Source organism: Corythoichthys intestinalis, chromosome 2 (genome assembly GCF_030265065.1).
Source record: "Corythoichthys intestinalis isolate RoL2023-P3 chromosome 2, ASM3026506v1, whole genome shotgun sequence".
NCBI lineage: Eukaryota > Metazoa > Chordata > Actinopteri > Syngnathiformes > Syngnathidae > Corythoichthys > Corythoichthys intestinalis.
The window spans coordinates 3,834,980-3,861,635 of NC_080396.1; the positions used below are offsets into that span (position 1 = coordinate 3,834,980).

At 39.8% G+C, this 26,656-nt stretch overlaps 1 protein-coding gene across 3 annotated transcripts in view; it reads left to right on the forward strand.

The window, feature by feature from the left end:
• Positions 1-26,656, forward strand: part of LOC130930338 (gamma-aminobutyric acid receptor subunit gamma-3-like) — a 271,640-nt gene that overhangs the window by 73,033 nt on the left and 171,951 nt on the right. For all 3 annotated transcript variants that reach the window (XM_057858229.1, XM_057858243.1, XM_057858234.1), the window contains one exon: positions 25,494-25,561. In XM_057858229.1, the coding sequence (XP_057714212.1) occupies positions 25,494-25,561 (68 nt within the window). The remainder of the gene's footprint in view (positions 1-25,493; positions 25,562-26,656) is intronic.

The window sequence follows — 26,656 nt, forward strand, 5'->3', positions numbered from 1 at the left end:
TATTTTTAAGACAAGTAACTCTTAAAAGATAAATGTTAGTATGAGTTATAATAATTTGATATTAAAACCCCTCTTAATGTTTTTGTTTTAATAAAGTTTGTAAAATTATTTTAAGTGATAGGTCGCCATTCTTGTTACGTCACTGGCCCCGAATGCCGAAATTCCAGCTTGTCACTCGTTAGCTTTCCCAACATGTTGTCAGTTCTACCCTTCCTATTTGAACCAGATCTGAAACGTGAAGAGCAGGACAGCACTGTCGGTCGTTCACAAAACGAGCTTCAGGGGAAAATGCGTGCAGCAAATACCTGATAAGACAAAAGTTGGGCAAAACTGGTGATGCGACTGGTGATGTTGGGAACTCCGGTTGGGAGCGAGAGTGTATGCTATTTGGAACTCCGGTTTTATTAGCAGATATTCAAGGTAAGCATATTGCATTTTCAAACGTTTTCCCAGTATAATTATGTAGATTGTTAGCATCCAGAGCTGTTGTGTGCTTTACATACAGTACAGGCCAAAGAGCACACCTTGTGTAATCCAGGTCTTGTACATTGTAACGCGTGGTAGCTAGGATACGTGTATAAAAGTACCAGAAAGGGGAGAAGCTTCCACTTATGCACATTTATTCGCAAAAAATAATATTTCCACCTGGACCACTCTTCACTCGGGAGCTCAGCAGTACGCAAACACGCATTCCCTGACGAACTCCAACGTTGTTGTAAGGTCCACATCAGAGTCACTGTCGTCACTGTAGCGTGCCATAGTGCTTTAATTATTTAGTATGATTTGGGGAAAACTCCCACGAAGAATAGTCAACAAAAAAGATAGCAATACTAATCCAAATCCGCGTTTTTTACTCACTTGAAGATCCAGGAATTAGACCGATCCCATGGCAATATCGCAGCCGCGATTAGGCCGTCGATTCCACAAAATAGACTGATCCGAAAAGCCGCTGTGGGACCGACGAATAAAAATAAATGGACAAATCCAAAACCATTATTGCAGACGCGATGGGACCCTTACTTGACTGAGGATCCAGGAAAAATGTTCCGGCGCCAGTTGTAACACCTGGTGGGTAGGATACATGCATACAGGGACCAAAAAGAAGCTTCCACTTATGCACATTTATTGACTAAAAATAATAATTCCACCTTGACCACTCACTTCACTCCCCTTTTTTCCATTTGACTGGAAATTGCATCCAAAAGCAGCACATCGTGGAATTTTACTTCGCGAGTTTAGGCAGCAATAAGCAATTGTTGAACACGCTACACATTTGGAAATATACCAATGACGTCATCACTGCGAGCCCGCAAACCATGGCGCCAACTAACGGTCAAAATATGGACTAAATATTATAAAATATTGCCATTGATTTAACATTTTATGTGTTTCTAACAACATATTTTAGTACAAGAGAACAATTGTGGTTTATTAGAGCCTACATGTATTTAAATCAGAGGATCACTTTAAATAAAATTTTAAAACTCTATTTGGTTAAGTATTAATTTATTCATACATCATACATTTCATCTGAAAACAAATTTTAAGTCAATTATAGTATTTTCCTAGGTTTTTTTTTCCCTGAAGAGCAACTTTCTTCATCCCGAGTGAAATGTGATTAATCATGATTAATCACACAGTTGACATATGATTAACTAGATTAAATTTTTTAATCATTTGACAGCACTAGTATAAACATAAAAAGAAGTGCTGCAGTAAACTGAATTAAACTTTAAATCTCAGATCATCACTGTAAATTTAATGTTATTGTCGATTTTTTTTAAAAAAAAGATGTCTTTAATAATCCATGTGCTTTAAAAAAAATCAAGTATATCGGCTTACAAAATCGGCTCTGGATATCGGCTGAATTTTTTTTTTTTTTTTTTTTTTTTTTAAGATATTAGTATTAGCATCAGCGTTTGAAAATCCCGTATCAGTCGACCTCTAGTAACAAGTCTAAATATATGTAGTTGCTTTCCACCCATGGTTCAAACTATGAGTAATACCTACAGTATGTCACTTATTTTTACCAGCAGATTTGAAAAAATGACTGTGTATTATGAGGTGTGACACAGACTGAAAGATGGACGTGTAGAAAAGTCCCTTTTGCGAGCGAATTGTTGTCCCTAATTGGGCAGTTGCTGGAGCATGACACATTCCTGGAATGGAACCAAGCCTCCCAGCAGGCATCCACCAACGCAACTGTGTGCATGCCCAGCACAGCACAGCAGGTCCTTGAGGATTAACGCACTGAACCGCGCACGCACCAACACACCTGTTTGTCCCTGGTTTCTGTCATGTAGAATGACATTCCGCCAAATAGAGCTGGGAATCGTTGCATAATTAGGGGGAATTAAACTCTTTCAAATTGGTAAGCGTGATCAGTTAAATGAATGTAAATGATGGATTGGATAAGATTACATGTAGACTGTATGGTTTTCTTCAGGCATGTACTGAAAACTAAATTCTGGGCCAAAACCGAAAACTATATATTACTTAAAAATGATGGGCGAGTTTTCATTGTAGGGGATTGTCTACCGTAAGAGACGATCTATAGTAAAAAAATAAATAAAAAATCCAGAAATCACTGTGTTTTATTAATTTTTTCCCCAACTATACTGCTGCAAATAACTATTTGAACGCCTGAGAAAATCAATGATAATATTGGGTACAGTATCCTTTGATTGCAATTACAGAGGTCAAACATTTCCTGTAACTTTTAACCAGGTTCGCACAGACTGCAGCACAACTGCTCCACTAAGATCTCTAGATCAAACAGGTTTCTGGGCTGTCACTGAGAAACAGAACTAGGGCTGCAGCTATCGAGTATTTTAGTAATCGAGTAATCGGAAACCATATATATTTTTAGGTGAAGAGCAATTATAAATATACATGAGAAAACAAGACATCTCATCTGATATTGAACCATTTTCAGTCAATCAATGTCTTTATTTTCGATGTATATTGTTGAAAACAGCCAACAATTGCATCTCAGATGTAACTAGAATTAAAAAAAAAGACTAATTCACTGCTTTCACTCAAAAAACTTTTAGATCTTATTAGAAAATATATAATATACTTTGCCTTGCAAAAGTATTCGGCCCCCTTGAATCTTGCAACCTTTCGCCACATTTCAGGCTTCAAACATAAAGATATGAAATTTAATTTTTTTGTTAAGAATCAACAACAAGTTGGACACAAACGTGAAGTGGAACAACATTTATTGGATAATTTAAACTTTTTTAACAAACAAAAAACTGAAAAGTGGGGCGTGCAATATTATTCGGCCCCTTTACTTTCAGTGCAGCAAACTCACTCCAGAAGTTCAGTGAGGATCTCTGAATGATCCAATGTTGTCCTAAATGACCGATGATGATAAATAGAATCCACCTGTGTGTACTCAAGTCTCCGTATAAATGCACCTGCTCTGTGATAGTCTCAGGGTTCTGTTTAAAGTGCAGAGAGCATTATGAAAACCAAGGAACACACCAGGCAGGTCCGAGATAGTGTTGTGGAGAAGTTTAAAGCCAGATTTGGATACAAAAAGATTTCCCAAGCTTTAAACATCTCAAGGAGCACTGTCTAAGCCATCATATTGAAATGGAAGGAGCATCAGGCCACTGCAAATCTACCAAGACCCGGCCGTCCTTCCAAACTTTCTTCTCAAACAAGGAGAAAACTGATCAGAGATGCAGCCAAGAGGCCCATGATCACTCTGGATGAACTGCAGAGATCTACAGCTGAGGTGGGAGAGTCTATCCATAGGACAACAATCAGTCGTACACTGCACAAATCTGGCCTTTATGGAAGAGTGGCAAGAAGAAAGCCATTTCTCAAAGATATCCATAAAATGTCTCGTTTAAAGTTTGCCACAAGCCACCTGGGAGACACACCAAACATGTGGAAGAAGGTGCTCTGGTCAGATGAAACCAAAATTGAACTTTTTGGCCACAATGCAAAACGATATGTTTGGCGTAAAAGCAACACAGCTCATCACCCTGAACACACCATCCCCACTGTCAAACATGGTGGTGGCAGCATCATGGTTTGGGCCTGCTTTTCTTCAGCAGGGACAGGGAAGATGGTTAAAATTGACGGGAAGATGGATGCAGCCAAATACAGGAACATTCTGGAAGAAAACCTGTTGGTATCTGCACAAGACCTGAGACTGGGACGGAGATTTATCTTCCAACAGGACAATGATCCAAAACATAAAGCCAAATCTACAATGGAATGGTTGAAAAATAAACATATCCAGGTGTTAGAATGGCCAAGTCAAAGTCCAGACCTGAATCCAATCAAGAATCTGTGGAAAGAGCTGAAGACTGCTGTTCACAAACTCTCCATCCAACCTCACTGAGCTCGAGCTGTTTTGCAAGGAAGAATGGGCAAGAATGTCAGTCTCTCGATGTGCAAAACTGATAGAAACATACCCCAAGCGACTTGCAGCTGTAATTGGAGCAAAAGGTGGCGCTACAAAGTATTAACGCAAGGGGGCCGAATAATATTGCACGCCCCACTTTTCAGTTTTTTTTTTGTTAAAAGTTTAAATTATCCAATAAATTTTGTTCCACTTCTTGATTGTGTCCCACTTGTTGTTGATTCTTGACAAAAAATTGAAATTTTATATCTTTATGTTTGAAGCCTGAAATGTGGCGAAAGGTTGCAAAGTTCAAGGGGGCCGAATACTTTTGCAAGGCACTGTATATATATATATATATATATATATATATATATTTCTTACCTAAAAATGCCATTACGCTTGATAACACACATCACTTAAAAGTTAGGATTTTTTCCCTCGTGTTTCAATTGAATTTCTATTTGTGTCAAGCCATTTTTAAGTTCTAGTTAAGTTTTAAGTTAGTCTAAACTGTAAGTCCTGATAGGATTTTGAGTTTTTGCAGTGTTCAAAATAAATGTATGATACAGGCTGTAATGGAGCACATTAGGGACCAGTGCTAATTGGTGTTTTATCCAGCAATGACTACTGAGCTAAAATTAATAGTTAGCATTATTGAGTTTTTATTTTACACCCTCATCACTCCACAACGCTATGTTATGTTAAAGCCTGTATGCGTGAGGTAGCGACAGTAACGTTAATCTTATTTATTAGCGTTTAGCGCTCTATATTAGCGCTTAGCGCTCTACTGCTTTAAGATGGCGGCTGTTTACTAACGCTGCTCAGACGCAGCCGAGTCTGTCATTGTGCATCTAGTTCGACATACATGTGATCTCTATGAGACTCATCAGACGCTACCTGCTATCAAAGTAGCATCGTGCGGGCTAGTATTTAGCAACGTCGGCGTCATTTGTAGCGGTTGTCAGCTGATGTAAGTTTTTTTTTTTTTTTTTTTTTTGCTTCTTCCTCTACGCGCGTTGTGCCGCATTAAAAGTAGTCCGAGCAAAACGTGATGCTTAGAGCTTTGATACACTGCCAATGGGAAAACCCATTGGCAGTGTATCAAATACTTGTTCTCCCCACTGTATGTTAAAGCCTGTATGTAAGACACGTTAGCCACGCATCGACAGTGGTCATAATTAATAGAAACCTAGCCCTCCGCAGGGCTAACGTTACGTGAGCTAGTGACAGTAACGTTAATCTTATTTATTAGCGCTCTTTATTAGCGCTTAGTGCTCTACTGCTTTGAGATGGCGGCTGTTTACGAACGCCGCTGTCATTTCGCATCTAGTTCAACATACATGTGATCTCTATGAGACTCATCAGGGCTAGTTTTTAAGCGGCTGTCGGCTGCAGTGTTTTTTTTTTTTTTTTTTTTGCTTCTTCCTCTACGCACATGACATCAGCGCGTTGTCCCGCATTAAAAGTAGTCGGAGCAAAATGTGATGCTTAGAGCTGTCAAAATAAACGATTACTCGAGGCGAATAAAATTACTCGGATCAGTTTTTAAACTCGAGTTACTCGAGTAACTAACCCTAACCATTTCAGTTCTAAACAAGAGAACAGTTTGAGCTTCCTCCAAAGGTTTTCTATTGGGTTTAGGTCTGGAGACTGGTTAGGCCCCTCCAGAACCTTGATATGCTTTTTACTAGGGTTGGGGATCTCTGGCATGAAGCCGATTCAATATGTATCTAGATACAGTTATTTAAGGGCGAGCGATTCGATACGGTTCGATAAACATTTGTTGTGTGTGTTCGTAGTCCTGTCGTGATAACAAATTTTAGTGTGCGATAATTAATCTCATAAATTATTGCGATATGCGATATTATTGCGCCCCCCCAGTTTTTTTTAAACCAATTTACAATAACATAGTGAGAATACAGTATATATTAATAGATCAAGTACACCCATTTAAACGTGATAAATGTTTACTCTTAAATTCAAAAATACTTTTTAAGATATCACAACTAAAAACAATAGACCAGGGGTCGGGAACCTTTTTGGCTGAGAGAGCCATGAACACCACGTATTTTTAAATGTAATTCTGTGAGAGCCATACAATATGTTTAAAACTAAAAATACAAGTAATGTGTGCATTTTATGTAATTTCAACACCTTTAAAGTACAATAAGTCTCTGAATTCTTTTTAATATCTTATATAAATAATGATAACTGAATAATATTTATTAAATAATATTTCAATAGTTATTTTAATCCACAGATACTCTTGTACTTACGGTTTTAAACCAGCAGGGGGGAGGCGTTCGCTAAGTGGCATGCATGGGCAATAAATGTTCGCATTTTAGAGCAAATAAGAAATTAGCCGTCTTGGCAGTAATGTGAGACGGACGTTGTAAACTAGTATTTTTATCTTGTTTGAGGTGAGAAAAACAGTATAATTTGACTGTGTATATTAGCGGATTGCTTTATTTTAGGATCACAATTGTGATGTGTGCCGAGTGTTAATATAGTTCAGAAATATGTTATTTGTTAAGTATTGTAATGTCCGTAACTATTTGTGGGCCCTTGAAGAGGCCATCAGATGGCAGAGTAGTGACGTAGCAGGAAGCAAGGAGGAGAGAGCGTACGGCATGAGAGCGGAGTTAGCATGTTGCGGATGCCGCTGTTATTTTGTTTATTATTTCTATGTATTATATAGGGCTGCAGCTATCGAATATTTTAGTAATCGAGTAATCGACTGAAAATTCTATCGAGTAATCGGATAAAACAAATATATTTTTAGGTGAAGAGCAATTATAAATAAACATGAGAAAACAAGACATTTCGTCTAATCTTGAACCGTTTTCAGTCAATGTCTTTATTTTCAATGTATATTGTTGAAAACAGCCAACAATTGCATCTCAGATGTAACTAGAATTAAAAAAAAAAGACTAATTCACTGCTTTCACTCAAAAAACTTTTAGATCTTATTAAAAAAATATATATATATACCGTATTGGCCCGAATATAAGACGGCCCAGATTATAAGACGACCCCCTCTTTTTCAAGACTCAAGTTTGAAAAAAGACTTTTATTATTTTATTATTATTTATTTAATTTTTGGTTCTTTGGTTATTTAATTTCTGATCCGATCCATGACTTGTGATCCGATCCGTACCGTCAGTTTTCTGAACAGTGACACCCCGAGTATATATACAGTATATATATATATATATATATTTTTTTTTTTTTCTGACAGACTAGTGACTGATTTATATTTAGATACAATAATTTATACAAATTAAATTGAATAATTTAATATTATTACATTTTAGAAGATATTTATTCATAGTAGTGAATAAAATTTATTTGTTATTTTGTTATTTTGTCTCATTCAAATCTTAATATCTGATCATTTAAATATGTAAACTAAAGTGCAATCTCCTTCGTAAATGAATGGCTTCTGGTTTTTGAAATGTAAATAAACCAATCTATTGTGATAAAACAACAAAATTGCAATGACTGCATTAACCATCAAATTGAAGTCTAACTGTAACTGTAGTCTTGAAACAAATCTGAATAAGGAAAAACATTACAAGAAAATAATGCAAACTGGTTAAACTAAAAAGAGTAACTGAGATCAGTCATGACAATAACAATGATATCTGGCGCCATCTAGCGTCGTGAATGGGAATAATGTCTAGATCTCAAATATAAGACGACCCCCTCTTTTTCAGTGTTATTTCAATGCAAAAAACACCGTCTTATCTTCGGGCCAATACGGTATATATATATATATATATATATATATATATATATCTTACCTAAAAATGCCGTTACGCTTGATAACACACATCTCTTAAAAGTTAGGATTTTTTCCCACGTTTCAATTGAATTTCTCTTTGTGTCAAGCCATTTTTAAGTTCTAGTTAAGTTTTAAGTTAGTCTAAACTGTAAGTCCTGATAGGATTTTGAGTTTTTACAGTGTTCATAATAAATGTATGATACAGGCTGTATTGGAGCACATTAGGGACCAGTGCTACTTGGTGTTTTATCCAGCAATGACGACTGAGCTAAAATTGATAGTTAGCATGATTAAGTTTTTATTTTACACCCTCATCACTCCACAATGCTATGTTATGTTAAAGCCTGTATGTAAGACACGTTAGCCACGCATCGACAGTGGTCATAATTAATTGAAACCTAGCACTCCGCAGGGCTAACGTTACGTGAGCTAGTAGCGACAGTAACGTTAATCTTATTATAACGTAACGTTAATCTTATATAATCTTAGCGCTCTTTATTAGCGCTTAGCGCTCTACTGCGTTAAGATGGCGGCTGTTTACTAATGCTGCCCAGACGCGGCCGAGTCTGTCATTTCGCATCTAGTTCAACATACATGTGATCTCAATGAGACGCATCAGACGCTACCTTTTACCAACGTAGCATCGTGCGGGATAGTATTTAGCAACGTCGGCGTCGTTTGTGGCGGCTGTTGGCTGCAGTAAGTTTTTTTTCCCCCCTTCTTCCTCTCCGCACGTGACAGCGCGTTGTCCCGCATTAAAAGTAGTCCGAGCAAAACGTGATGCTTAGAGCTGTCAAAATAAACGATTACTCGAGGTGAATAAAATTACTCGGATCAGTTTTTTAAACTCGAGTTACTCGAGTTGCTCGAGTACTCGTTTCAGCTCTAGTATTCTATAAGAATCCGCATTTTAGAGCGTATAAGTAATGAGCCGTCTGTGTGCAGCAAAGCGAGACGGACGTTGTTTTTTTTCTTGTTTCAGCTGTATAAGAAAAATGAAAATAAAGCAAAATTAAATGTGTAACAACAGACTGAAGCATTTAATCCCTGTCTGCACCACGCTACAGATCCATCGCTATTATTTCAACCGACTGCCACTCGCATCATCAGATTTCGAACGTCCTCCACAGCCGCACCTGAAGTGTCTGTAGTGTCCCGACCTGAATGTCGCCTGATCACTGGCTTGCTGATAATAAAATAAAAAAAAAAAAATGTGAGCGCCTCTTAGTGGTTGCTCTTTTTAATGGTTCCCCTAAGGCTCTTACACCTGCCAGGTTTCCCCCGAGGTCCTAGCACCATTCCCATTACATGACGAAACCTTTTTTTTCAAATAATTGAAGATTTGTCTGCGGGCCAGATGCAGCCAACAAAAGAGCCATATCTGGCTCGCGAGCCACAGGTTCCCGACCCCTGCAATAGACCAAGCCTCATAAGTAAAAGACAACAATATTAATACCGCACAGAAACACAGAATAAATGTGTTTTTCAAGAAAAAAATAAAATTGCACTTAATAACTTAAGCATTTAGGCAAATGAAAACTTTTCTCCTCATAGCTTCTGCTAAGGTGTTCCATAAGGATGCAACGATACAGTTGAGTCACGGTTCACTACGAATTTCGATACAGGGGACACGATTTTCGATGCAATTCAATACATTTAATGTTTTGAAAAAAAATAACAATTGTATTGTACAAGCAAAAAATTAAATTGCCATCATATAAACATGCATTTCAGTGCATAATATCTATGTGCTTACTTCTTACTGATCTGAAGAAATTTAGTATAAAAGTGGTGAGAACAATCTTTACTGTTTGTAAAGTGAGGCGGGGTACACTGTTGATTGTACAGCTCTCTTAACAGCTAGGTTTACTACATGAGCAAGAGATCCTATTTGTGGTCACAATCCATCTGTGTCATTTACTGAATTAACAATATTTGCAGCATTATCTATAGTCACTAGTATGGATTGATTTGGCCTTCTTAAAGGGTATGTCAACCCCTGTGGAAATGTTAATATTCCATCATTTATCCATAAATGCATGCCTTTTGTATTCATATCATGCCACTTCGTGTAATTACACACAAGAAAATGAGAGAAATTTGGCTCGATTGTCAAGCTAAAACGACTGGCGCCCGAGATCTGGCGGATTGTGTGCGTGACGTCATTACAAGTGAAGAGAGTGCCACCGGCCACTAGGGGGGCAGCGCCTGTCTGCATCAATATAATTCCTTCTAGTGAGGGGAGAATTAGGGGTGTTTTGAGCTGATTATGCTGTTGCATTATGTTCGTCCTGCTCTGCACATATTCCAGGTTCCCTCATGAAGAAACACCCCTCGTTGTCAATGAAAGAGAATTCAGAATTGACAGTGAGGGGTGTTTCTTCAACAAGAAAAAGGCTCAGTGCTTTAATACTGAATGGCGGCGATGATGGCAGACAATTTTGTTTCTAGTTTCAGCGACTAATCCGACGTAGAACGAATGTTCATCTAATGGTGACGAGGAGAGTTATGAAGCTTTAATAGGTGTTTTAGGTTACCAATTTGAGCCCAAAGGAACGCCATTGCAGCGTAATGAAACGGTCATTGAGGGGAGCAATGACACTGATGAAACATCGGCAGCAGATCGTGTGGGAAACACCGAAGGATATTTTTTATATTTCTTTCTGTGAAGCTGATACACCGCAAAATAATGTATAGAATAATTATCATTTATTGCGCTATCATAGCTTTTCGCTCTGCCAACAGACACAAATATGAATGGGATCAGAGGATTTGTTCTATATATTTTACGAGCGATAATTTATACATGTGTCCAGTCCTGTATCCAATGGGTGATATTTTTTTATGATAAAAGAGTACTCACTCTGGCCATTTCGAGCTTGGCTGCTCCCCTCCTTTGCTTAGCCTTAGCCTCCTTTGCCGGTCATTTTCCTCTTTCTTGATATCTCGGGACATTTAGGTAGCTGCACGTGTATGGTGGGCACCGCATCCCCTTTGAGCAGCAATCTTTAAGCAAAACCCGATTTCACTTGTCCATAGTTCGACAAGCTTTCAGGTGGAAAATGCGCACCACAGAAAACCTTGCCGAAGGCTCCGCTGGGTCTAGAAAATTAGCCCTCTTTGCACGGACGATCTTTACCCATTGTCTGCGTAGTCCAGCTTTTTTTTCGCGTTCGGGAACTCATGGATACTAAATTCCGATAAATATATATATGTACACCACATAGCACAGCAGTTTTGAACCATTTTAGTGATGTTTTGGTCAAACAAACCCGAACGCTACTCTCTCGTCGATAAAAAACAATGGCACCTGGCTCCGCCTCGACTTTCATTCACTTGTAGTGACGTCCCCGCCCCATTCGGCTGTTTCTGGAACACTTTCGGAAATGTTCGTCATTTTCGATCTATTTTCGATAATTGCTCATTAATGTGATTGATTTTTTTTGTTAACTTTATCAATATTTGTTATCTTGGCACATAACGGTTCTATTGATGTCTCACACCCCCTTTGCATTTTCATACCCTTTAAGAATAACGTCCCACGTCCCAATAACATAAATAAACTATCAACTGATACTTAATAAGTCATTAGTTAGTAAGCTGCTAATAGCTTGTCAATGGTTTATTACTAATTTATAAGGTTTAGGTATAAATCATTGACATACAGCTTACAAGTCATTTATTACTCATTTACCATCAGTTTTTATGGCATCTTAACTATCTATAAGGCATCCTTATAAATGCTTAACAAACTGTTAAACACTTCACAAATCTACAATTAATCATTTATTAATAGTTTACTAATGATCTATTAACAAGTTATGATAGTTATTATAAAGTGTTACCAAAGCATTTTATTTTGCCTCATTCAAATCTTAATATCTGAACACTTAAATATGTAAACTAAAGTGCAATCACATTTGTAAATGGTTTTTGAAATGTAAATAAACCAATCTATTGTGATAAAACAACAAAATTGCAATAACTGAATTAACCATCAAAGTGAAGTGTAACTCTAACTGTAGTCTTGAAACAAATCTAATAAGGAAAAACATTGCAATAAAATAATGCAAACTGGTTAAACTTGAGAGTAGCTGTGATCTGTCATGACAGAACATCGCTTCAATGATATCTGGCGCCATCTAGCGTCGAAAATGGGTTTAATGTCTAGAACGCGAATATAAGACGACCCCCACTTTTTCAGTCTTATTTCAATGCAAAAAAACACCGTCTTATATTCGGGCCAATACAGTACATGGCCCTAGTCATCCTCTCCTTAATACAGTGCAGTCGTCCAGTCCCATGTGCAGAAAAACACCCCCAAAGCATGATGTTACCACCCACATGCTTCACAGTATGGATGGTGTTCTTGGGATGGTACTTATCATTCTGTTTCATCCAAACACTAAAACCAAAAAGTTCCAATTTAATCTCATATAACCAGATGACCTTCTCCCAGGACTTCTGGAGATCATCCAAATGGTCATTGGCAAACTTAAAACAGGCCAGAACATGTGCTGGTTTAAGCAGGGGAAACTTCCGTGCCAAGCATGACTTTAAACCATGATGTCTTTGTGTATTACCAACAGTAACCTTGGAAATTGTGGTTCTAGCTCCTTTCAGGTCATTGACCAGCTCCTCCTGTGTAGTTCTTGGCTGATTCCTCACCATTCTTAGGATCATTTAGACCAGGGGTGGCCAACCCTGGTCCTCAAGAGCGGCAATCCAGCTTGTTTTCCATGTCTCCCTTCTCCAACACACCGGAATCAAATTATCAGGATTGTTATCAGGCAACTTCAGAGCTTGCTGATGAGCTCATCATTAGATTCAGGTGTGTTAAAGGAGAGCGACATGGGAAAAAAGCTGGGTTGCGGCTCTCAAGGACCAGGGTTGGCCACCCCTGATTTAGACCATACGAGACAGATCTTGAATGGAACCCCAGTCTGAGGGAGATTGACAGTCATGTTTAGCTTCTGCCATTTTCTAATAATTGCTCTAACGGCGGATCTTATATCACCAAGCTGCTTGGCAAATGCCCTGTAACCTTGCACAGCCTTGCAGAGGTCTACAAATCTCTCTCTGGTGTCTTTGGACAGCTCTTTGGTCTTGACCATGTTAGGAATTGGAGTCTTCCTGATTGTATGGGGTGGACAGGTGTTTAACCGCCTCAAACAGGTCAAACAGTCAGACTCAAAAAGTCTACCTTCACTCCACTTATTCGTTGGACTTTTTAAAGGTGACGAACAGATCTTTGACGCTCACGATTTTAGCTAATAGACAGGTGTTGAAATACTTAGTCATGTGAAAAAATTCGGACACCGCATTCAGTATTCAGTTCTTTACTAAGAAATGTTCACATATCAATGTCTTGTATCTTGTTAGGGCCCGAGCACCAACATGGCGTGAAGGCCCTATTGTTCTGCAAAGGATTATTATTATTCTTTCTTCATGGCAAATGAAAATGGCTCATTTAGAGGTCTTAACATGCTCAAAAACCCACTAAAATTTGCACAAACATGCGGATTCGCGAAAATTTCGATAATTTGGCAATGTTGTGAAAAAATGTTAAAAATGGCTCAGTGGCGCCCCCTGGAATTTTAAAAAAGGCCTCTCCGTTTAGGTTTTTTCAACGTAGAGCGATGAAATTTGGGGAGTCGATACCTTGGGCCAAAATGCTTCAAAAAGTCTGTTGTACCCATATTCCAAACCCAACAGGAAATAGGGTGTTTTGGATTGAATATTGAAAAACATTCAATTTTTGTCGAAAACCAGGGTGCACGTTTGAGACCATTGCGCCGAGGGAGTTAGTTGGATCCTCCTTAAAATTGGTGAGACTCTTCATGAGACATATGAGATGTTAAGTTACCAAAATGGTGAGTTTTCATTCACGGGCCTGACCTGGGCGGAGTACCGAAGTCGGGCTTATTTTGGGGTTAGGGTTTAGGGTTAGGGCTTCTTCAGGGCAAATGAAAATGGCAAATTTGAAGTTGTGAACATGCTCGAAAACTCACTAAAATTTGCACATATCAAAATGGTGAGTTTTCATTCACGAGCTGACCTGTGCGGGGCGTTTTTTTGTGTTAGGGTTTAGGGTTAGGGTTCACACTCTGCTACTTCTTCTGTGGGAGGAAAAAAAATACTATGTACTTTTCAATGATATACATTAGGGATAAAACTACTTCTGTGGGAGAAAAAAATACTATGTAATTTTCAATGAAATATATTAGGGATAAATTGGTTCATCTGATGACAGCAGTGAAGAACTGCTTTGACTCATTAAGGCTGTTGCTTCACACTCTGCTACTTCATCTGTAGGAGAAAAAAAAGATACGATGTATTTTTCATCGTGTCAAAGTCGGACATTTTTGTGACAAAACACCAAATTCAGAAAATGACTAATAACTCCCCCATACAACGTTCAATCTTTTTCATATTTGGGATGTACGTGATGTATCCCAGCCTGAACTCGACTTCATTGAAATATCACCTATTAGGCCTGGCGCCCCCTGCTGGGGACAGGAAATGGCCTTTTTTTACGAAACTGACTCCTCCTCAAAGGGAAATAAAAGACTAATGACCCCCCCAAAAAATCACCGAAAACAAATTGGAGAAATCAACACAGGACTCCCGAGGGCCCGTTGAGTTCTGTTTGCATGGCTAGTTTTTCTTTGTCTCTGGAAAAAAAAAGTGATTTAATTGCAGGTAAATAACAAAAATCAACATTGTTCTATTCATTAAACTAAATATATCAACAAAAATACATATGCATTTGCTGAAACTATCCCCTTCGGCTGAAATAACTTCAGTGAGATGCTTTTTGTAGCTATCAACCAGTGTGACATCAGTCTGAAGAAAGTTTGCCCCACTTCTCAACGCAGAATACTTTCAGCTGTGAGATGTTTGAGAGGTGTCTTGCATTTACAGCCCACAGCATCTCAATGGGATTAAAGATCTGGGCTTTGACTCAGCCAGTCCTTGGTGGATTTACTGGTATGTTTTGGGTCATTGTCATGTTGCGGGGTTCAGTTTTGCTTTAGCTTGAATTTTTTCACAGGTGATCTCACATGTTCCTCAAGCAACCTCTGATACACAATAGAATTCATGGGGGTTCTATGATGGTGAACTGGCCAGGTCCTGCTGCTGCAAAGCATCACCAAACCATGACACTTCTACCTGAATGCTTCACAGTTGCTATGAGGTTCTTTTCCTGAAATGCTGTATTGGGTTTACGCCAAACATGTCCCCTGTTCCGGTGTCTAAATAATTCAATTTTAAGATTCACCTGTCCAAAGAACAATATTCCAGAAGTCCTGGTCTTTGTCTACATTCACTCTGGCAAATTTCAGTCTGGCCTTCACGTTCTTCTTGGAGAGCAAAGGTTTCCTCTTTGCACACCTCCCATGAAGGTTAAATTTGTGTGACATCATGCGGGGCAGGTAGTGGAGGGCCGTTACATTCCCTTTCCAGAGCTGAAGAATCCAGTCAAAATGGCCTTCAGCTGGTCATAATCTTGTGCACTTTCGGGCTATAAATCTTGATAGGCTTTCCAATCAAGTGCCTCCCCCGAGGGAAAAGGGGCTAATAAGCTAATCCACTGTGGTTTCGGCCACCGCTCTTGAACAGCAGTGGACTCAAAGGCATGGAGGTAGGCCTCCACATCATCCGACAATGACATTTTGGGAATGAATTCACTTGCTTTGGGTTTAGCTCGGGCCAATTGGAGTAGTTCTGGCTCTTTAAGCTGATTGGCCCTCATTTGCTGTTGAAGCAAGGCCACCTGGGTTTCTTGTTGTGCCTTCTGGGCCTCCAAGAGCATCTGCATTAACTGCTCCATTCCGCGGGGCTGTTGGCTGGTGTGTAGCTGGGAGAAAAGCTGGGATAACTCGACTGTGGCGTCCGTCTCTGTAGTCTGGCCCTAGGACGCCCGCATTCTCCACCATCTTTGCCCGCACCTGAGGTAGGCCTGGCCAGGAAGGAGCTTGAGACGCCAAGGTGTCCAACCAAACAGTTCTTTAATCAGGAAAAACAGCGGGTTTCCCCAAAAGAAAAAGGCCAAAATGTGGCACAAGCAGTAACAAAGCAAACAATCAACTCAAATGTCTCCAAAATGGCAACTTAGGTCTGTTCTCATCAAACTAAAATGTCTTAAAAACGGCAGCTTGGGTCCGTTCTCATCAAAATACTTTCTTCCAAGTCTTTCTGTCAATCTCCTTCCGCTTCTCTCTTTGCTTCATCTGGTCTTCTCTTATATTGTCCTCCAGGCCAGCTGCAATTAAGTGGCTTAAGCAGCCACACCTGGAGGCGTTGTGCGGCATGCTGGGAAGTGTAGTCTTTGGGCTGGCGGCCATTTTGACTGGATACTTCAGCTCTGGAATGAGGCCCTCCACTACCTGCCCCCACATGATGTCATGAAGTCTCTTTCTGATAGTAGAGACATACACTTTCACATCAACAGTAGCAAGAGCCTTCTGTAGGTCTCTTGATGACATTTTACGGTTTTTGAAGACTTCTTTTAGAGTCTTGCGACCTGATCTCGGGGTGAACTTGCTTGGACGGCCAGACCTGGGCATGTTGGCAGTTGTGTTGAATGTCCTCCACTTGTAGGCTATTTTCCAGACATTGGAATGGCGAATTTTATATTCTTTTGAAATCCCTTACCAGACTCATAAGCGTTTACAATCTCATTTTTGAAGGCCTCAGACTGCTCCTTTGATCTCAACCTGCTGTTTTCTCTCACTTCAACAGTCAGGGGCACACCAAACTCAATGTGAGGTTTGAATAAGGCAAGCCTCCTTCAAAACACCGGGTGGTTGAGTTTATAATCTTATAATCATGTGCAGCTGATGTGGTACACCTGTGTATGATTTTTGCCATTTTAAGTGGGATTAAATGTGGGGGTGTCCTAATTCCTCAACAGAAATCACAATTATTTAAAATTACATTTTACAGAAAGTTAAAAAAAAAAAAAATTTAAAAATTCAGTTTTAATTGTTTAGATCTATGACTTGAATCTCTCAAGATTGTTAACAATCCGCAGCCTTTTTTCCCCCCTGACCCTCACTACACTCTCTGTAGTGTAATTACACGTGATCACTTAGCATGCCAACCAGCTATCGCTATTGGCCTCCTCCAGTCCAATGAGAGCGGGTTAATAGCCGCTCTTAACCAATGCCGAGGCAGCTTTTTCATATGTACGAAAAACAAACCGAAACTAAGAGAGAGAAATGTCAGCAGTCTGGATATATTTTAGCTTTTAATCTCCATCGAGTACAATATCTGCATGCAAGATTTGCGGCCTGAAAGTTTAAATCGGCCAGTTTCTATACCTCTAACCTGATAAAACATTTGAAGACGACACGTGAACGAACACAAAGAGTTTGAGGCTACAACAGAAGCAACTGCCACCAAGAGAAAGGTCAGCTGACTTGGGTCTACTTTACTTTTATTGTCTTCTCCTGAAAGAAATGCCGCAGTAATTTGAGAGCTGTTTCAAGTGCTGTAGAAGTAGGCTAGGCCAAGTGGCTAAGTGTGTGTTGCTGCTGGTGCGCAGAGAGGGAGGCTAATAGAGAGATAGGATGCTGTGGTCAATTATTATAATTTCATGTAAGTTTTGCTTACATGAAAGCAAAACCATATATATATATATATATATATATATATATATGACTAAATATGTAGGGAAAAACCACAGGCTTCCATAGGGTGTCCTAATTTTTTCACATGACTGTATTTGCAGAAGTATAATACAAATAAATTGTAAAAAGTCATAAAGTGTGATTTCTGGATTTTTATTTCTTTAGATTGTCTCTCACAGTGGACAAGCAACTACCATGAAAATTTCAAACCCGCCCATCATTTCTAAGTGGGAGAACTTGCAGGGTGTTCAAATACTTATTTTCTAGACCGTAATCATTTGAATTAGATTTTTTTTCCAATTTAATTGTCTATATGTTAAAAAAAACATGCAATTTTAGTCGAAAACCAGCGTTCACGTTTGAGACCACTGCGCTGAGGCAGTTTGTTGGATCTTCTTCAAAATTGGTTAGACTGTTCATGAGACAATGAGATGTGAAGTTATCAAAATGTTGAGTTTTTCATTCACAGACCTGACCTGGGCGGGGTACCAAAGTTGGGCGTTTTTGGCAACACGCTAATTCAGTAAATGACTAATAACTCCCTGATACAAGGTGTGATCTTTTTCATATCTGGCATGCATGTGAGGTATCTAAGCATGAACATGACTGCATTGAAATATTACCCATTAAGCCTGGCCCCTAGTTGGAACAGGAAACGCCTTTTTTTACGAGAAAGGCTCCTCCTCCTCGGGAACTAAATCAATTGACCTCAAACCTGCATCAGGGGAGCCTTAAGACATGTGTTCCGGTATCTAATAAAAAAATGAGTTTTTGTTGAAGCGGCGGGAACCAAAACTTCCTTCTTCATGGCAAATGAAAATGGCCAATTTGAAGGCCTCAACATGCTCGAAAACTCACCAAAATTTGCACATACGTACGGAGAGCAATGAAGTTTGGGGAATCGATACGTTGTGCGAGGGCCCGTTCAGTCCTGCTTGCAGGGCTAGTTTTATTTAATTTTTCTATACAGTATTTTTTCATATTATACTAATTGTATTTTTGATGTACTACCGTAATTTTCGCACTATAAGGCACACCTGACTATAAGCCACCACCCACCAGATTTGGCACAAAAACAGCATTTGTTCATAAATAAGCCACACTGGACTATAAGCCGCAGCTGTCCTCACAGTATTATGGGATATTTACATCAAAGGGTATTTACACATTTTGTATAAAACCTTATTTGACAGCAGCATCATACGACTGTCATAAGACCAAATGAACCACCATGAAGCTTTGAACCAATTGGCTACAAAGCTTCAAGAAGCTTCATTTGGCCATTAATGCACCCTTAGGGGAGACAGTCAACCTCTGCAGCCACCTGCTGTCAACACTGTAGTTGTCCAACATGCCTCCTAGCATACATTGCAGCGCTACAGATGTAAATAACAATCAAAATTCATGTTCTGTGCTAATTATTTCTTCATTTACTGTTCCAGTTGTTTATTTAATTGCTTGTTATGGTATTTGATAACTCTATATGACAGTGGCGCAATAAGACTATCATAATCACGACATGACACTGTCATGATCATCAATGAATGCTTATAACAGATGTCATTTAGCGTTATCTGGCAAATTATTTCACTTTTGAATGGATGTAAAAGATCCTAGCTGGACATAAATGGAGTTATTGACATAATTTGCCGAATGACATAAGTATTTAGTCAACCACTAATTGTGCAAGTTCTCCCACTTGAAAATATTAGAGGCCTGTAATTGTCAACATGGGTAAACCTCAACCATGAGAGACAGAATGTGGAGAGAAAAAAAACAGAAAATCACATTGTTTGATTTTTAAAGAATTTATTTGTAAGTCATGGTGGAAAATAAGTATCTGGTCTATACCAAAAGTTAATCTCAATACTTTGTTATGTACCCTTTGTTGGTAATAACGGAGGCCAAACATTTTCTGTAACTCTTCACAAGCTTTTCACACACTGTTGTTGGTATTTTGTCCCATTCCTCCATGCAGATCTCCTCTAGAGCAATGATGTTTTGGGGCTGTCGTTGGGCAACACGGACTTTCAACTCCCTGCTCACCCCGTAGCGTCAAAATGATAAGAACGGTGAGCAAAAATCCCAGAACCACACGGGGGGACCTAGTGAATGACCTACAGAGAGCTGGGACCACAGTAACAAAGGCTACTATGAGTAACACAATGCACTGCCAGGGACTCAAATCCTGCACTCCCAGACGTGTCCCCCTGCTGAAGAAAGTACACGTCCAAGCCCGTCTGCGGTTTGCTAGAGAGCATTTGGATGATCCAGAAGAGGAATGGAAGAATGTGTTATCGTCAGATGAAACCAAAAAAGTACTTTTTGGTAGAAACACAGGTTCTCGTGTTTGGAGGAAAAATAATACTGATTTGCACCATACCCACTGTGACGCATGGGGGTGGAAACATCATGCTTTGGGGCTGTTTTTCTGCAAAGGTACCAGGACGACTGATCTGTGTGAACGAAAGAATGAATGGGGCCATGTATCAAGAAATCTGGGTGAAAATCTCCTTCCATCAGCAAGGGCATTGAAGATGAGACATGGCTGGGTCTTTCAGCATGACAATGATCCCAAGCACACAGCCAGGGCAACAAAGGAGTGGCTTCGTAGGAAGCATTTTAAGGTCCTGGAGTGGCCTAGCCAGTCTCCAGATCTCAACCCCATAGAACGTTTGTGGAGGGAGTTGAGAGTCCGTTGCCCAACGACAGCCCCAAAACATCACTGCTCGAGAGGAGATCTGCATGGAGGAATGGGCCAAAATACAGTGTGTAAAAAGCTTGTGAAGAGTTACAAAAAACGTTTGGCCTCCGTTATTGCCAACAAAGGGTACATTACAAAGTACTGAGATGAAATTTTGGTATTGACCAAATACTTATTTTCCACCAGGATTTTCAAATAAATTCTTTAAAAATCAAACAATGTGATTTTCTGTTTTTTTTTTTTTTTCCACATTCTGTCTCTCATGGTTGAGGTTTACCCATGATGACAATTACAGGCCTCTCTAATATTTTCAAGTGGGAGAACTTGCACAATTAGTGGTTGACTAAATACTTATTTGCCCCACTGTAGAAATGCTCATGTAGTAATTATGACGAACTTAGACGGCGTTGTCACAGTGTTACCTATTAACCCAAATAAATCAACAAATAAGTCACATTGGACAATAAACCGCTGGATTCAAAATTAAGGAAAAAAGTAGCGACTTATAGTCCGAAAATTAGGCCATTAATTTTTCCCTACTATATATGCTTTTTGTATATTTGTTAAATCTCTCAAGCTAACATTGACGAACCTAATCGTCCAATCCCTTTGATCTGGGAGGGTGGCAGTGTTCGTTTATTCGCTGCCTGAAGTCTACTCGAAATACTCACAGGAAATGAATGAAAACAGCCACAAAACACTAGAAGATATGTTTCAATCATGAGAAAAATGTATTGGTACATTCCGTTTTTAGTCACATTCACGCCAGTATCTTTTCCATCCCCGTCGTGTGCCAGCCTGTTGAGTGAAAATTGGTTTTGTATTTTTGTGCAATCTGTGACATATGGAAACATTTCGCAGCTGACATTCAGGGTGAGATGAAAGAGAGGGAGCACATCTAATACGGCCTCAACACCTTGCTGACAGACATCGTCAATTATATATAAAACCTTTTTATTTTTTTCAACTTTTCAAAGCTCAGAATTTGTTAAATCATTTAAATATCTTGCCTTCAAAGTCACGAGTATGGAATGTATTGTGTCAAGCTTTTTGGTCAAGAGAGTAGAGCTCTGACTTCAGAGCTGCATTGAGTTGTTCAACATTTAATTAAGAAATGCGCTTGTAAATAACAGTGGGAACGTACGTTTAATGGACGGCCTTAAATGCACTTCATTCAGGAAGGCTGCAAACTTTAAAGATTCAAGTCTTGCTCTCTAAATTGACTTGACGCTAACGACTTGCTACACCTACGTTGCTCGAGTGAGTGCATTTTCTTTTCCAACTAAGGCACGTGACGTTTGGAAACAATAAGCCCGAGGGGAAAGAAATAGTCGTGCATCTACATGACGTTTGTGACAGAAATTGTGTACAGTGATTCCTCGCTACTTCGCAGCTCAATTTTTGCGCCCATTGTGGATTTTTAAATGAAATATTATTACTGTATAAGACTTCTAAAAATATGTACAGTGTTATGAAAAAGTATCTGAACTTTTTGAAATTTCTCACATTTCTGCATAAAATCACCATCAAATGTGATCTGATCTTTGTCAAAATCACACAGATGAAAAAACTGTGTGCTTTAACTAAAACCACCCAAACAATTTTCGGTTTTCATATTTTAATGAGGCGGCACGGTGGCTGAGTGGTTAGCACGTATGCCTCACAGTTCTGAGATCAAGGGTTCAATCCCGGGCTTCGGCCTTCCTGTGTGGAGTTTGCATGTTCTCCCCGTGTCTGCGTGGGTTTCCTCCGGGAACTCCGGTTTCCTCCCACATCCCAAAAACATGCATGGTAGGCTGATTGAACACTCTAAATTGTCCATAGGTGTGAGTGTGTGCGTGAATGGTTGTGTGGTTGTGCGATTGGCTGGCAACCAATTCAGGGTGTCCCCTGCCTACTGCCCGAAGTTAGCTGGGATAGGCTCCACCTCCGCGACCCTCGTGAGGAATAAGCGGCATGGAAAATGAATGAATGAAAAATATTTTAATGAGGATAGTGTGCAAATGTGACAGCTTTATTGGCGCAGTGGTTAGCGTCCCTGAACTGTTCACGTGCGACAGGTACACGCAGGTCTGCGTACGTGAGGCGGTGTGTGGAAAACCTTCCCTCCGATGCCTTCAAGTAGGGACGCTAACAGCTGCGCCGCCGACACGAGTTTTATTGGCGCAGTGGTTGGCGTCCCTGAACTGTTCACGTGGAGCGCGTCGTTCAGCGCGGCGTGGGTTCGCGTCCCAGCCTGGTCAGAGAGCTGGGAGCAGATTGCTTCGGGGCGCGTTTCAAACCGGTTACATTGGTGCCGTGACCCGGATCGGCAGCGAAGGTTTTCGGGGGGTGAGTGTGACAGGTGGGTGGAAAACCTTCCCTCCTATGCCTTCAAGTAGGGACGCTTCAAGTAGGGACGGTTCAAGTAGGGACGGTTCAAGTAGGGACGCTAACGGTTGCATCGCGGGCTCGAGCTTTATTGGCGTAGTGGTTAGCGTCCCTGCACTGTTGACGTGGAGCGCGTCGTTCAGTGCGCCGTGGGTTTGCATCCCAGCCTGGTCAGAGAGGTGGGAGCGGATCACGTCGGGGCGCGGCGCGTTTCAAACCGGTTACACAAACAATGACAGAAGGGGGGCAAATAAGCAAGTGAACCATCATATAATATCATAATACTCTGTGCCCCCTCCCCCTTTGGCAGCAATAACTTTACCCAAGCGCTTCCTGTAGCTGCGGATCAGTCTGGCACATCGATCAGGACTAATCTTGGCCCATTCTTCTCTACAAAACTGCTGTAGTTCAGCCAGATTCCTGGGATGTCTAGCATGTATCGCTGTCTTTAGGTCATGCCACAGCATCTCAATGAGGTTCAAGTCTGGACTTGGACTTGGCCACTCCAGAACGTGTATTGTGAAACCACTCTGAAGTTGATTTACTTCTGTGTTTTGGATCATTGTCTTGTTACAGCATCCCGATAAATTTTTGAATTCATTCTTCCATCAATGATTGCGAGTTGTCCAGGTTCTGAGGCAGGAAAACAGCCCCAAATCATGCTGCTCCCTCCACCACGCTTCATGGTGAGGATGAGGGTTCAATGTTGGTGAGCTGTTCCATTTTTTTCTCCACACATGACGTTGTGTGTTACTGCCAAACAATTCAACTTTGGTTTCATCAGTCCATAAAATATTTTGCCAAAACCTCTGTGGAGTTTCCAAGTGCCTTTTTGCGAACATTAAACGAGCAACAATGTTTTTTTTTTTTTAGACAGCAGTGGAGTCCTCCCATGAACACCATTCCTGGCTAGAGATTTACATATAGTCTATGTGTGCACAGAGATATTAGACTGTACCAGTGATTTCTGTAAGTCTTTAGCAGACACTTGAGGGTTCTTTTTTACCTCTCTGAGTATTCTGCGCTGAACTCTTGGCGTCATCTTTGGTGGACGGCCACTACTTGGGAGAAAAGTAACCGTGCCAACTTCTCTGACTGTCGATTGATGAACATTCAGTTTTAGAGATCATTTTGCATCCTTTCCCAGCTTTATACAAATCAACAATCCTTGATCGCAGTTCTTCACACAGCTCTTTTGACCGAGCCATGATGCACATCAGAAAATGCTTCACATCAAGACATTTCCTACCAGGTGTGTGTTTTATAGTGAGCAGGGCAGTTTTAAACCACTCAACTGTGATTGGGCACACACCTGACTTAAAATTTTTAGTATAAATTTTTCAATTGTTCTTTAAGTCTCCTTAGGCAGCGGGTTCACTTACTTATTTTCCCCATTTCTGTCATTGTTTGCATTCTATCCTCATTAAAATATGAAAACCTATAAATGTTTGGGTGATTTTAGTGAAAGCAGACACTGTTTTTAGATCTGTGTGATTTTGACAAAGATCAGATCACATTTGATGGTGATTTGTATGTATATCGAGGATTTGGTCAGACAATATTTTACAAAATAATTCCTTGCCAACAGACACACACAAAAATCAACGAATTACTCATGTAGTTTGGAAACAACTGACTGTGACACTTAGCCAGTATGTGGTTCCGTGGACACATGAAACTCCGAGAAATGAACCCTTTCTCGAGCCAATTGGCTCAAGTCGTTCAATACCTCATGAGCCTTGATCTCACCATCACTCGCATTTGGGCTGTGGAAGGAATTAATGGAATTATTATGTATTGTTATTGGAAAATCCTGCTTGATATACGACCATTTTGACTTCCAAACAAGGTCAAGGAACAAATTAACTTCGTATGTAGAGGAACCACTGTTCATGTTTTTGAAAAGTACCCCCAAATCTCAAAATAACTAAACGGGTTAATTCCAATTTATGCGGAAATTCGGGTTACGTCGCCAGCATAGGAACAGAACTCATTTGTAACCCGCGGACTACCTGTATATATTTTTTCATTTATTTACATAAATCACTGAATAGTTGATCAACAGAAAATTATTTTTCATTTATTTAATAGAAAAAAAAATTAGAAGGAAAATAACTAAATATTCTCTTCATTTTGCCTTTTTTTTATTTTTATAAATTTTTCATTTTAATACATATGTTTTTTAATTTTTTAATTTCTTTTTAACAAAGAAACATGAATTCAATGTACATGATTCACTTTGGCGGGCCACACAAAATGACTTGACAGGCCGAATCAGGCTCCTACCCCACGAGTTTGACAACTTAACTGAAGCCTATGCACAACAAAGCCACTAAATGGCCTTAAATTACCAAACCAATCAGTCGTCATCCTAACGAGGTGGGTGCTGGACCCTATCAAAAATGCCGCTGGGCCCATTTAGCCAACCATTGTGTAAAAAAATATATCACCATACAACACAAACATATGGTACATAAATAACTAACACATGCAATGAATGAAAATTAATACATTATAAGGTGGGTGAACACACATAGTGATACGATTACATTGTACATTACATTACATCCAACTGCACAATACGGCATGACATATATTGCAGTTTTTACTCAATTTGTAATACTTTTTTTCTTTCAGTCAAGCCAACTGTCGTTGATGTGGGAATATATGTCAACAGCATTGGGCCTGTATCATCCATCGATATGGTAAGTTCAAACACGTTCAGTTCTTGTCACTCACCGGGTGCCTGTGACGGCTATAGATGTCCAATCCAATCTGACTGGGAGGGGCGGATGAAAGAACGTCCATTCAAAATGGATTGGATGTCTAATGCCGTCAATGGCATGCAATGAGTTAAATACATAAAAGATACGAGCACCTCACAATACGATTTTTTCACAATACAAGCACTGTCACAAGAAGAAAACAGGCTTATTATGCAAGCAAATGTTCACCACACGAGTGCCAGAAAAGCCACTCACTCTGGTTTGGGGTGTCCAAGTGCCTCGGCGTGCCGCCATGGGGCATTTAAGCATCTCGCTTTGACAAAATCCATCCATCTTCCCACCTCTTGCCTCATCTTAGTTGTCTAATTTTGTATCAAAGTTCATCTAAATCATCAGTGCTCACAAGTGAACATTAACCATGTCCCCCAGCTTACTTACACCCAAAATTTTCTATTGTTCATATTATGTTGTTGTTTCCGTAATGCCACAGTGCAGCGTCGTTTTCATCAACGATGACGATAACGAAAATATTTCATTGACAAATTTTTTCATAACGATGACATCACGCTGACGAGCTAAATGCCAGTTTCGACAGAATCCATCCATCTTCCCACCTTTTGCCTCATCCTGGTTGTCTAATTTTGTATCAAAGTACATATAAATTCACTCACTCTGGTTTGTGGTGTCCGAGTGCCTCGGCGTGCCGCCATGGGGCATTTAAGCATCTTGCTTTGACAAAATCCATCCATCTTCCCACCTCTTGTCTCATCTTAGTTGTCTAATTTTGTATCAAAGTGCGTCTAAATCATTAGTGCTTACAAGTGAACATTAACCATGTCCCCCAGTTTACTTACATCAAAAATTGTGTTTTGTTCATAATATGTTGTTGTTCCTGTAATGCCACGGTGCAGCCTTGTTTTCATCAACAGTGGCGATAACTAAAGTATTTAATCAAGTTTTTTTTTCATAACGATGACATCACGATGACGGGCTAAAAACGCCAAATGCCAGTTTCGACAGAATCCATCCATCTTCCCACCCCATGCCTCATTCTAGTATTCTAATTTTTTATCA